The 14,092-nt window shown below is 44.4% G+C and overlaps 1 protein-coding gene across 1 annotated transcript in view; it reads left to right on the top strand.

Moving 5' to 3' along the window:
• DDRGK1 (DDRGK domain containing 1) overlaps positions 1-13,523 on the top strand; it is a 33,508-nt gene extending 19,985 nt beyond the window's left edge. The window contains exons 5-9 of the mRNA XM_081207365.1: positions 1,390-1,512; positions 5,999-6,037; positions 10,802-10,858; positions 12,050-12,098; positions 13,304-13,523. Of these exons, the coding sequence (XP_081063491.1) occupies positions 1,390-1,512; positions 5,999-6,037; positions 10,802-10,858; positions 12,050-12,098; positions 13,304-13,476 (441 nt within the window). The 3' untranslated portion in view covers positions 13,477-13,523. The remainder of the gene's footprint in view (positions 1-1,389; positions 1,513-5,998; positions 6,038-10,801; positions 10,859-12,049; positions 12,099-13,303) is intronic.
• Positions 13,524-14,092: the final 569 nt, after the last annotated feature.

The raw sequence follows: 14,092 nt of genomic DNA, 5'->3' as shown, positions 1-14,092 counted from the left end.
ATTGGCAGTGCTGTTTTGTCTATAAGACCGTTGGTTTCCCTTTTGGTCTAAGCCAGCGCATGGAGGTGAGCAGTTCTAGAAACAGAACTTCTCAAGAGGCAGCTTGCTAAAATGAAGAGTTGGAAACAGAGGAGGGTTCTCTGGAACTGTCTCCCCGGCCTGCCTCTCCTCCTGGGGAACTGGAACACTGTCCCTTTAGCAAGGTAAGCAGGAGCCGTGTCGATGAGAAATCCCAGGGAGCTGCCTTAAATCAAGTCAGATTCTTGGTCCATCTAGTTTGGTCCTGCTCACGCTGACCAGTCATGGCTCTCCAGGGTTTCAGGCAAGAAGTCTTTCCTAGCACCACCCGTCTGCCACGGCCCTTTCGACTGCATTGCTTTCCTTTTCTGAGCTCTTTCCCTTACTGACCCGTCCCCTTGCTGGAAATCGAAAACAGGTTTCCTCCGAGTTCTTTTAAAAAGATAATATAATTTTTATTGAATTTCCATTTTTTTACAAACTGACTTCAAATTAAATAGCTTCATGTATTGACTTCCCACCCATACCTCCACAGTGTTTTCGTTCACAACCTTTTCTCCTGTATTATATATAAGACAATCGTCTCTATTACAGAAATCCCTCTGATACAGTTAAAGCGAGTTTTGTTCTAACACTGGCATTAGCAGTTGGTTGATTTCCCGTTGTTTTACAGCATGGGTAGGCAAACTAAGGCCTGGGGGCCAGATCCGGCCCTATCGCCTTCTAAATCCGGCCCATGGACGGTCCGGGAATCAGCATGTTTTTACATGAGTAGACTGTGTCCTTTTATTTAAAATGCATCTCTGGGTTATTTGTGGGGCCTGCCTGGTGTTTTTACATGAGTAGAATGTGTGCTTTTATTTAAAATGCATCTCTGGGTTATTTGTGGGGCATAGGAATTTGTTCATATATTTGTTTTTCAAAATATAGTCCGGACCCCCACAAGGTCTGAGGGACAGTGGACTGGCCCCCTGCTGAAAAGGTTTGCTGACCCCTGTTTTACAGCAATCCATTTGATTCATTATGACTTCTGTTGTTCGTTTGATTAGCTGCTTGCTACCACCAAGGTTTTATAATCTGCATTGTTTTAAATTCTGCTTAATTGGTTTCCGACTATTATCTTTTACAAGTTTGGGGCTTTTTTGTATTTGGAGCTGTGGTGTTTGAATTTGTGTGAGCCGCCTCGAGTCCCAGGGTCTGGGGGAAAGGCAGGATATAAAGAAGTATAACACTACTAATACAAAGGATGTCTCGCAAGTGACTGGCTGCCCGTAAGCCGTCCTGAGGTGGGTCCAGGCGGCAGGAAGCACTTTGCAAAAATATAGCAATGCGCCATTAAATAATGCAGTTCTGTCTTCCCTCGCTTTGCAGGAAGAAGAAAAGAAGAAGGCGAAAGAGGAAGAGGAAAAGCGGGAATATGAGGAATACCTGAAGCTGAAGGAGAGTTTTGTGGTGGAAGAAGAGGGAGAGGATGAAGGCATGACCGAAGAAGAGGTAAGTTTGGCCGGGCTGGAGTGCGATGACCGGCTTATGGGATAGTTGCAGGTGCTTCTCTTGAATAGATACAAAAGGTTGGATCCAGCTATGGCAGACACTTGATTAGACTAAGTTGCAATTTCCATGGGTCTACCTTGAGTCTTGACTTGGCTGACTCCACCCCAAAGAGTTCAGGGCTCAGAAGGCTTCTTTTTCCACGTCATATCCATGTCCATCAGAGAGAGGGTCACGGCATGTCAGCTGCGGGAGGTGGAATTATTAGATTGGCGCAGGACATGAGGCCAAAGACCCCCATTTAGATGGAGGACTACAGCACGTTAGGAAGAAGTCAAGTTCCTAAAAGCAAAGATGCTTAAGAATCGGATCAAAGTGACTCCCAGTTAGTAATGGCATTTCAGCCAATGGGTCAGTTGGATAGTGTTAATTGGATGGTCAGCCAACCCACTTGTTATTCGACTGCGGTCCAATGTTATCAGGTATCCCCCAAAACGTGGGTAGGCAAACTAAGGCCCAGGGGCCGAATCTGGCCCAATCACCTTCTAAATCTGGACCACGGGCGGTCCAGGAATCAGCGTGTTTTTACATGAGTAGAATGTGTCCTTTTATTTAAAGTGCACCTCTGGGTTATTTGTGGGGCCCGCCTGTTGTTTTTACATGAGTAGAATGTGTGCTTTGATCTAAAATGCATCTCTGGGTTATTTGTGGGGCATAGGAATTCGTTCATTTTTTCTTCAAACTATAGTCCAGCCCCCCACAAGATCTGAGGGACAGTGGACTGGCCCTCTGCTGAAAAATTTTGCTGCCTCAAAACGTCACTGTCTCAGTTGCGACAATCATTCTCGGTTTAGTAAACCAGAATTTATGAAGCTAGGAATAATTGCCTTCCCGCTGCAGGCAGGCTTCTTCATGAGTATCCTCGTTTGAGTGAAGCCCGGTTTCGTCCAAAGCAGAGAACTTTCCCCTAATTTCAATTAACAAATAGGATAATGAGCCAGGATAAGATGCTCCTTGGGTGACGCTTGGGCTGCCTTAGCCTATATTATTTTTCAGGGCTGTTGCGAGTTTAAAATGGGGACTCTGTAAGGAGCTAATAAAATAAATGGTTACATGTCTTTCAACAAAAAAACCACAACTATTACTCTGTAATAAAATAATTGCTTTTTTTAAAAAAAGGAAATAGCAGTATCGCTGCACAATAACTGCTATCTGCCTTTTGGTTTGTAACTGACACTCAAACCTCTTGATAATTTTATTTTTGGTTGATGTCGTAATGCTAAATTGTTGTGTGTTTTTTTAAAAAAAGAAAACATATAATTTGATAAAATACTATGATTCTTTTTGAGATTCCTGCGTTGTAGCGGCCCTTCCAACTCTACAATTATATGATTTGACTGGCCAAATGGACAAAAAAGAATTATTTTCTTTTTTGGACTGGTCAGATGCCCAGCCCTTCTCTCACCAGCTTCTGCTTTGGCTGTATGTCAGGCTAAAAAAATAAGCACCGGGAATACAGAAGGTTCAGGATTCAACACCGTAGAGTCTTAGTAATTCAGCGCCCGCTGCCATTGAATGATTAAACAAAAGGCAGTGTCAGCCCAAGTCTCTTTCATGTCGATTGTTGCAGCCCATCAATGCCGCCAGCTAAATTCTGCTCTCAGGTGGAACATGAACAGACTCGGCTGGAAAGGAGGGTGTGAAACAATTTCCTCTATTAAGAGCAAAAATGATCTTGAGTTGGTAGCAACCTTCTAAGGCAGGCATAGGCAAACTCGGCCCTCCAGATGTTTTGGGACTACAACTCCCATCATCCCTGACCACTGGTCCTGTTAGCTAGGGATGATGGGAGTTGTAGTCCCAAAACATCTGGAGGGCCGAGTTTGCCTATGCCTGTTCTAAGGTCACGTCACATGAATCTTCATTTTCTCTTGTGCCAAAGTTTTTTTTTTATTGCAAGCTTATGGGTCAAGTGATAATCCTTTCCCCATAGTTTTATTTACAAAGGGCGATGGTCAACTTAGTCCTACTCAGAGTAGACCCACTGAAATCAGTGGGCGTAAGTATGACTGCATTGGATTTCACCCAAAGATTCTCAGTGCTGTTACAATAGTTCTGATACAAAAGCCCAGACCACTTAATACCTCCTGCATTTACTAAGTTCCCTGCGCCAAATTAGAAAAAGTGATTCGACCCCACCCCAAGGTGATGATACCCTACGGTCTTTTGGTAGCTTGTGAAATAGACTTGCCATCTTTGATGAATTCCGTTATTTCGCAGGGATGAGCCAGTCTGGTACAGAAACAATCTAAATATCTATCATGTTAGATTCCAGAGTAGCTTTATTTCTCCTCATTTTGTTGTTGAACCATAACATTTTGGCCAGTATTTCTAAACATATACATCAGGCATATTTAAAAATAAAATAAAATAAAATAATAAAATAAATGTGAGTGTTACAATTGTTGCATTTTTAGCACTTAGGCTGCAATTCTCTGCCCAGTTACGTGGGAATAAGTCCTATTGAACTCACACCTTTGCCCTATAGATTCTGATCCAAATTAACAGCTACCAATATGGAACCCAAGATAATATCCTCTTTTTTAAAAAATACATATTTAATGCAGATTTTTTTTATATAAAAAGCATGTTCATACAGTAGTCACAAGGGGCTGTTCTTAAAAAATGCCATATAGGATTTTGGTGCTCTCTTGTGTGTCTGTCTGATTTCGTTTTTTAAAAAGGAAGAAGTCGGTTGAGTACATAAACACACACACACACAAAAACCTTGAGACTGCTCCAAAATAGTGGCTTAATTTGGTGGCCGTACAATAAAGAGTTGAAACATTATGCCTCTGAGCACATGCTCAGTCCAGGAATTTACCGGTATGGTCGGTGCTAGAACCAAGCTCACAAGGCCTTTCATATGAAAATCCATTCCTGGTCCTCTGTCTCTCTCCCTGCTCCCAGCATTCTTTACCATCAACTGGTTTTAAACCATTGCTCTTGTTAAATGATGGGGAATCGGAAATCCAGAGCAACATACCGCAAATCGTTGGAGAGATATACTAAGTGGTCTGCCCACTCCTGCGATTGTGTACACGGTGCTTTAAAAATAAATATATGCAAAGAGAAAGGGGAAGTCCCTGCCCCAATGAGCCTACAGACTCACCAGTTGAGGTGATTGCAGAGGGTAGACCAGGCATAGGCAAACTCGGCCCCCCAGATGTCTTGGGACTACAATTCCCATCATCCCTGACCACTGGTCCTGTTAGCTAGGGATGATGGGAATTGTAGTCCCAAAACATCTGGAGGGCTGAGTTTGCCTATGCCTGGGGTAGACCGAGGCAAGGGGACAGCAATAAAGCAACAAGCATGCAAAGGTGCAGTCACACAAAACTGCTTCGGTTGCGGGTTTTCAGGAAGGATTTGAAGAAGAAGGAGGAGGTGAGACATTTTTGCGTGGCGCCATCTACGAAAGTCAAATAAGTTGGAGTTCTTGTTATTAAATATACCAAGAAAAAACCACACCAAGAACTCAGGCCAATGTAAATTTCAATAGTGGGAGTAGTCCCTACTCCCAAATAAATAATCAGTTTTAACAAAAACTGATCAATTCAAAAGTATGTATTCTGACAAGGATTACAAACCCAAATAGAGATTACAAACTCTAACAGAGATTACAGACTCAAACTCATAAAGATATGTATAACACAATAATTTGTTACAGATTTAGAAATAAGAATTTATGAATAGAGACAAGTTACAGGTAGGTAGCTGTGTTGGTCTGCCATAGTCAAAATAAAAAAAAATTCATTCCAGTAGCACCTTAAAGACCAACTAAGTTAGTTCTTGGTATGAGCTTTCGTGTGCATGCACACTTCTTCAGATACACAAGTTCATGTTAGTCCATAGTCCAAGACAAGTTCATGTTAGTCCATAGTCAGATTTGACGTGGAGGTCTTAGTTTCAATCACTTAGCAGAAGTCAGAAGTCACTTATGGATCTGACACCAGGACAGGGCCCTGTTTCGATGTATTCACCTTCATCAGCTAATTTTTAAAGTGTCGTGTAAGTTTGAAGACTTTCGGATAAATATATCCTGTTATCGTCTACGTTTCTCAGAGATAGCAACTACGTGTGGGTAGATCAACGTATTTCTTGAGCTTTTATGTGCGAAAGTTATGCACAAGCCGATTTCATGACACCTGGAAGCAAGACTTCGACTCTCGGTGGTGGTGGAAAGCTTTTTAAGCCACTTCAGACAAAATCCACAATAAACCGGGTGGTCAGTTGCAGGGCAGATTTTTTCCCGAAAGTGGAATTACCCACCCGGAAATTCCTAACTCCAAGGGGGCTACGCATACTTAAGCAATGAAGGCCTTCTGTCCCTGACATGGTTGGCCCTTTGCGTAGAAATCCAGGCAGAGATTGGTTTTATAATCTATAGCAGCATCAGATTAATAATAGTTTCTTTTGCTGTACCTAGTCCCGCAGCTTCGTATCAGAACTTCTCGACTACATCAAGGTATGTTACACTCCTTTTGCTCTTTCCCTTTAACAATGAATATCATCCCCTTGCGCTGCACATCTGTTGTTCGGCAATCAAAGCGCCTTGTTCTCTCGCATAAAGAGTTGTGTCTCTTGTAAGCTACAGTGGTGCCCCGCAAGACGAATGCCTCGCAAGACGGAAAACTCGCTAGACGAAAGAGTTTTCCGTTTTGGAGGTGCTTCGCAAAACGAATCTCCTATGGGCTTGCTTCGCAAGACGACAATGTCTTGCGAGTTCCTGCAGGGTTTCCCCCCCCCCTTTTTCTAAGCCGCTTATCAGCTGATCCGATCAGCAGATAAGCCGCTAATAGCGCTAATCCGCTAATCCGTCAATGGGCTTGCTTCGCAAGACGAAAAAACCGCTAGACGAAGAGAATCACAGAACGGATTCTTTTCGTCTTGCGAGGCACCACTGTACTTGTCTGCACTGCATCTGTAAAATGGGTTCACTACTCAGCTTGGTCTGTGGCAGAGAGTGCTGCAGTGAGTTCTTTCAATACTCTGCCCCTTCTGTCGCTCGGGTTCGCCGGCAGAACTGGGATCTGTATCTGCCATTTGCAAGCCCAAATTGAAGTTGCAGACATGCTCCTGGTACTCTCCTTCAATGGAGGTTTTCTAAACGGAGGTTGGATGGCCACCTGCTGGGGTTTCTACAACTCTTGATTACTGCATTGTGTGGGGTTGGGCTAGATGACCCTTTGATTCCCTTCCAAGTGTACAGTTCTGTGATTCTATGAGCTTTGCAGCCTGTGTGCAGCCCAGGTGCCGAGGGAATGAAAGAAAAAAAGGTGGCAGGAATCCGAGAATACAAGCAAGGAAGGGCCAATAGCTTCCAGGGAGGAGGTTTCAATGACTTGCCCCATTTTGGTCAGACTGTACAGTGGACGCTCAGGTTGCGAACGTGATCCGTGCGGGATGCACGTTTGCAACCCACAGCGTTCGCAGCACGTGCAGGTTGCGATTTGGCACTTCTGCGCAAGCACAAAGCGCGATTTAGTGCTTCTGCGCATGCACGGCCGCCGAAACCCGGAAGTTACCCGTTCCGGTACTTCCGGGTTTCGGCGGTCTGTAACCTGAAAAAAATGCAACCTGAAGCGGCTGTAACGCGAGGTATGACTGTATAACCTTCTCTTAATCATTGAGCTCAGGGGAAGCTGTTTGTAGCAGAGGGGCAATGCACAGCACTGATTGGTCAGCATTCGGGACAATAAGCCTCCTACTTGACAGTGATTTTAAAAAAAAAGTTTTAAGAAAACTGATTGGGGTATTTGATGGGAACACCCAACTCACCCACACAATACAGTGGTACCTTGGTTCTCAGACTTAATTGGTTCCGGAAGTCCGTTCCAAAACCAAAGCATTCCAAAACGAAGGCACACTTTCCCATAGAAAGTAATGCCTTAAACCAGCAATGTAACATGAATTTTACTATCTAACAAGACCATTGAGCCATAAAACAAAAGCAATAATCAATGTTCTGTACTATAAAATAAATAAGACAGTTTTGTAGATTATAAAAATAAAAATTAAAAATTTTTCTTACCTGCACTGATGATAGTCATATTATATATATATATATATACAGCTTAACATTAGGCCAGGATTCTCATGTCTGCCTTGTATTGTCAAGTTCCTTCCCTTATGATTCTCCTGTTTCTATGGTGAATGAATCCGTACACCCCACCCTCTGCCCGCTCAAAGCACATTTTTCACAATTAAGGTCGCATAAAACCTTTAACGCTTCTTCCCCTCCCTGTTCAAACCTGAAAGCCTTAAACCACCAAGTTTCGTACTTGAAGCAATCCCTCCCACGCAGCCCAAATGAAAGCAGAAGATCTTACCTCTTGTCAGATCTCTGCTAACTGAAAGCTTTTCTGAAGAGGAGAAGAAGCAGAGCACAAAACACCGATTCTGGCTTTGGCATTAGCTGGTTGGCGGGACAGCGGCTGTTTGTAAGAAGAGCTCTCTTGGATCAGGCCATTTACCCATCTGGTCCAGCCTCCTGCTCTCACAGTAGCCAGCCCGATGTGTGCGAAAAGCCCATTCAGCAGCACCTGAATGCTTGTTCCTCTGAGGCATGAACAAGGCGGAGGAGAGATTGTCTGCACGCATACGCAGTCTATGATTGCTTGGGGAAAACCCTGGAGAAGAAGGGGACTTAGATGGATGTGGGAAGGCAGGGAGCTTCAGTCTCAGCACCTGCTTCATGGGAACAAGACCTGCTGGAGATGAGTTGCTGCACTCATTAGGGCTACAGTAGTAGAAGTAGTTGTTGTTGAGTCGTGTCCACCTCTTCGTGACCCCCTGGACCAGAGCACGCCAGGCACTCCTGTCTTCCACTGCCTCCCGCAGTTTGGTCAAACTCATGCTGGTAGCTTCGAGAACACTGTCCCACCATCTCGTCCTCTGTCGTCCCCTTCTCCTTGTGCCCTCCATCTTTCCCAACATCAGGGTCTTTTCCAGGGAGTCTTCTCTTCTTCTGAGGTGGCCCAAGTATTAGAGCCTCAGCTTCAGGATCTGTCCTTCCAGTGAGCACTCAGGGCTGATTTCCTTAAGAATGGAGAGGATTGATCTTCTTGCAGTCCATGGGACTCTCAAGAGTCTCCTCCAGCACCAGAATTCAAAAGCATCAATTCTTCGGCGATCAGCCTTCTTTATGGTCCAGCTCTCACTTCCATGCATCACTACTGGGAAAACCATAGCTTTAACTATACCGGCCTTTGTCGGCAAGGTGATGTCACCCAGTAGTAATAATAATAGTAATATTTTTTATTATTTATACCCCCACCCATCTGGATGGGTTTCCCCAGCCACTCTGGTGGCTCCCAACAGAATATTAAAAACACAATAAAACATCAAACATTAAAAACTTCCCTAAACAGGGCTGTCTTCAGACATCTTCTAAAAGTCATATAGCTATTTATTTCTTTGACATCTGATGGGAGGGTGTTCTACAGGGCGGGCGCCACTACTGAGAAGGCCCTCTGCCTGGTTCCCTGCAGCCTCACTTCTCCCAGTGAGGGAACCGCCTGAAGGCCCTCAGAGGTGGACCTCAGTATCTAAGTTGAACGATGGGGGTGGAGACGCTCCTTCAGGTATACTGGGCTGAGGCTATTTAGGGCTTTAAAGGTCAGCACCAACACTTTGTCACCCCTGTGCAGATCACGGTTTTTTTGCTAATAAAGTGTTAACTCCAACGTGCACAGTGTGATTTACTGCCGGCTAGCTCCTCACACGCCAGCTCCTTATTATCACCAAACCGGGCAGCAATTTGGCTGCAGCTTTATGAGCCAGTTGAAGTTTCTGAGCCCTTTTTAAAGGCAGCCCCATGTAGAGCAGGTTGCAGTAATCCAAGCGGGATGGAACTAAGGCATGTGCTGGCACATCAGACATCTCAAGGAACGGGCTCAGCCGGCACACTAGCTTTAACTGTGCCAATTCACTCCTGGCTACCGCAGAGACTTCAGTATCCATGCTCAGGGCTGAGTCCAGGAGCATGTTCTAATTGTGAGCCTCAGGAGGAGTGTAACCACACGCAACACGGGTTGAATCCCTATTCCCTGTCCTGCCTTACACGGCTGACCAAGAGTTTTGATTTCCTTCGCCCTCATCCAGTCCACCACGGCTGTTGTTGTGCAGGTGACTATGGGCTGTCAGGAGCAGGCAGGCAGGATCCTGGCTGCATCGCCCTGGCAAAGCTGGTGCCCAGCTGAGCAGGACCGCAGTTGGCATTCTTCCCCCGTAATCCCTTTAGAAGAAGATATGCAGAACCCTGGCAGTTCCAAGCTCTGAGAACTGGTTTTCATGGACTGGTTCCAGTTCAGTATGTTCAGTCCATAACGCTCAGTTCTCTAGCTCGGCTGCATCTGACTTCATAACTTGGGGACTTGGAAAAGCTGGCCTTTATCCGATGAAATGGGTTTATTTGTTTACACACTGTACATTTCCCTTTCCTTTTTTAAGGACTGCTATTCACATTGGTTGGGACGCGGGTGGTGCTGTGGGTAAAACCTCAATGCCTAGGACTTGCCAATCGTATGGTCGGTGGTTCGAATCCCCGCGGCGGGGTGAGCTCCCGTCGTTCGGTCCCAGCTCCTGCCCACCTAGCAGTTTGAAAGCACGTCAAAGTGCAAGTAGATAAATAGGAACCGCTTTATAGCGGGAAGGTAAACGGCGTTTCCGTGTGCTGTGCTGGTCCTGGCTCGCCAAGCTGCAGCTTTGTCACGCTGGCCACGTGACCCGGAAGTGTCTTCGGACGGCGCCGGCTCACGGCCTCTAGAGCAAGATGAGTACACAACCCCAGAGTCGGACATGACTGGCCCGTACGGGCAGGGGTACCTTTACCTTTACCTATTCACATTGGTTATTATTTTTTAGCCAACTTTGCGTTTGGAAAAGTGTCTGTAGGGATGATAATTACCAAGCGCCCAGTGTAAGATTTTGGGCTGTTTTCCATTGAGTTGCAATTACGGCTCACTTTGCTGAGTTCAAGCAGAAGAGCAATTATTTTGACAAATGTATTTTATATTGGTATCATCAAAAAATATTCAGCGACATTCATCTTGGATAGCAGCAACAGTTTCTTTAGCAATATTTATCATTTCTGTCAAAACTAAGTTCCCAAAATCTTTCACCAACTGATAATATAGTACATACCAAAGTCCAGTTTGTGTTGAAATAAAGTTGCAAAATGTGCACTGTTTGACACGCTAATTTCAGTTTTTTTGCCTCTTCCTCATAGAGTGCCAAAGTGGTTCTTTTGGAGGACCTGGCCTCCCACCTGGGCATAAGGACACAGGTACGTGTTTGCAGGCCAGGCCACAGGTGCATCAGCGACAGAGACACCGCCAATCCAATCCATATGTTTTGACACCGACCTCATGGGATGGTGTCCTATCAGGACTGCATATCCTCTCTGTTGGCATCCAGCGACGTTCGCTGGGGAAATGCGCTACCCTGTGTTATCATAGCACAGGAGAAGGGTTCCTGGACATAATGAGAAAATTTGGCACAGTAAATGAGAAAGCCCTAAAACTAGGATTCTCGCCAAATGCCACTCTTGCTGTGGATTCATAGAATCATAGAGTTGGAAGAGACCACAAGGGCCATCGAGTCCAACCCCCTGCCAAGCAGGAAACATTCTGCGAAAGCCAACAAAAACATGTGCCAATGCATCTTGGGATGCCAAGTTGCAAAATTATATAAACACAGTTTCTATTTTTCCAGCTTTTAGAATCAGAGCGGGCGTTTCTTCGTGGAGATCATCTGATCCATCTGACTATTCCAAAATTTAGGAAACCATTTACCCAGGCTAAATTTAATGTGCTTCCATCTGCAGTACAGGAGGGTAGTTGCAACAGTTCCGTACAATGGGCGCTTATGCCCCTGTCAAACAGAGAAAATAGAAAATGTGGAACATGTTTTATTGCATGTCCTGTTCTTCCTATTGTGATAGCCGCCACCATTTCACTAATCAAATTTTACAAAGTATACTAGGCAGATCTGAAGTGTTTTATATTGATTATCTTTTGGTTGACCAGTCTCCCGAGATTATCGCCAAGGTAGCTAGTTTTTGTGCGGCAGCGATAGCTTGTCAGCGCAGGATCTTGCCCTAACTTTAAAATTGCTAACACCTTAAGTTGCTCCTCATCATTAAATTATCATTGTTTTATAGTTCTCCCATCTGTTTTTATATTCTGCATTGTTTTTAAATTCTGTATTTAATATTGAACTTAATGTATCATACTGTGTTTTACGTATTTTCCTTTCTTCCTACCTTCTCAACTTGTTATTGATAGAAATAAATAAATATATAGGCATTCCCTCTTCGTCTTTAATGTATGCTGATGTGTAAGAGAAATGTCCCCTGAAGCAGACACTTGCCAGGCCTTTGTGGAAAGGCTGGTGTTTCATGGTGTTGTCTGAAAACATGCCTCTGCACCTGGAAGTGTGATATTTGCTGCTTACGGGGTTTGTTTTTCCTCAACAGGATGCAATTAACAGAGTGCAAGACCTGATGGCTGATGGAACGCTCACAGGTAACAGTGAAAACATTATGGGGCCGATCGCCTTGTTTAGACTGAAGCAGCAATATAGCAGCAGCAGCACCTGAACATCTCCAGTTGATTATTTTTGATATTCAGTTGCTGTTTCAGCTTGGTAACATCCCAGTGCTGAAAATGTCAGCCGTCGGAGTAAAAATAGTTGCAGATGGGTCCAAATTGTTGTTGTTGTTTAGTCGTTTAGTCATGTCCGACTCTTCGTGACCCCCTGGACCAGAGCACGCCAGGCACTCCTGTCTTCCACTGCCTCCCGCAGTTTGGTCAGACTCATGTTGGTAGCTTCGAGAACACTGTCCAACCATCTCGTCCTCTGTCGTCCCCTTCTCCTTGTGCCTCCATCTTTCCCAACATCAGGGTCTTTTCCAGGGAGTCTTCTCTTCTCATGAGGTGGCCCAAGTCTTGGAGCCTCAGCTTCAGGATCTGTCCTTCCAGTGAGCACTCAGGGCTGATTTCCTTCAGAATGGAGAGGTTTGATCTTCTTGCAGTCTATGGGACTCTCAAGAGTCTCCTCCAACACCATCCATTCTTCAGCGATCAGCCTTCTTTCTGGTCCAGCTCTCACTTCCATACATCCAAATTAGCACAACTTAAACGTCAAGGATTACTTCTGAGAAGACTCGCTTCTGGCCGTTGCTGGCTGACCAAAAACTGAGATAGTAGAAAACATCAAACATTAAAAACTTCCCTGAACAGGGCTGCCTTCAGATGTCTTCTAAAAGTCAAGTAATTGTTTGACATCTGATGGGAGGGCAATCCACAGGGAGGGTGCCAAGAAGCCTGCCGCATTCCTATACTGGGGTGGAGGAGATCTTTAAAAAAAGGCTGATTGAATTTTTGTAGAGGGGGCCATCAACTCTTTCCTCCTCCATCAAGCTACATGCTCCAGGCAACACATCTTGCCTCGCCCTTGGCTGGTGATGATAGAGCGATGTAGGCAAACCTGCCAAGAAGAGTAAAAGCAAACCCACCCACCCCCATTAATTAGTAGGACACTTAAAATCACATTTAGGGCCCTAATGGAACCAATTTGTCAATTAGAGGTTACAGGCCTAAGTATTTATATCGTGCAGCCGAACCCAAACCTTTGGAGACGGGCTGATTAAGAAATCCTAGCTAGGCAATAAAACGAAGGTAAAAAGTGCAGCCTGTGGAGCTTAATTCCGGTTTGGCCTTGCCTCTAGGCGTAATCGATGACAGAGGAAAGTTCATCTACATCACGACAGAGGAAATGACAGCCGTGGCCGACTTCATTCGGCGGAGGGGACGCGTCTCCATTACAGAACTGGCTCAGCAGAGCAATTCTCTCATCAACCTGGAACCCGAGGCCAGAGCAATCGCTAAGGGGGTGGCATGAAAAGGCAATTTTTACACGCTCAGAGGAAATAAAGCGTGGTTATAAAACGGGTGTCTCCATCGAGTTTTTGTTTTCCTCCTTGTCATTTCATTTATATGCCGCTTAATATATTTTAATATATTATATAAAGTAATATATAAAATATATTATAATTTATATGCCACGATGGCTTCTAAGCAGTTTACAAAACCCAAATGCCAACCGTAAAACATTATTAAAATGCGGTGTCGTTTTATGTACTTTCTTGTGCTTGTTCAGTATCATACAGAATCAGAAGACTGGTGTCGTCGCCGTTTTTTTAAAAAAAAATCAGAATAATTAAAATGCATAATGAAGTGGTCTCTTTATAAACTATGCAATAAAATAATCAAATGAAAACAGTGTATCAATTAAAACAGGAGACTCGGGTGAAGAAATCACCTGATTTCTTGGCGGAAGGCCAAAATTGTGTGTAAAAAAAAGAAAAGTAAACAAATACATATATGACAAATAATTTTTTTGTTTGTTAAGTGGTGTCATCATTCCCTCTGCTCCTTTTCACACCGTGAGTGCCATTGTTTCTATAGTCAAACCAGTGTCACCGTCCACAAGAGAGAGGTATTGGTAGGACTGAACA

The sequence above is a fragment of the Podarcis bocagei genome, assembly GCF_964188305.1.
Source record: "Podarcis bocagei genome assembly, chromosome: 9".
Lineage (NCBI taxonomy): Eukaryota > Metazoa > Chordata > Lepidosauria > Squamata > Lacertidae > Podarcis > Podarcis bocagei.
The sequence above is the reverse complement of the archived record's forward strand: the minus strand, read 5'-3'. Positions and strand labels throughout refer to the sequence as shown.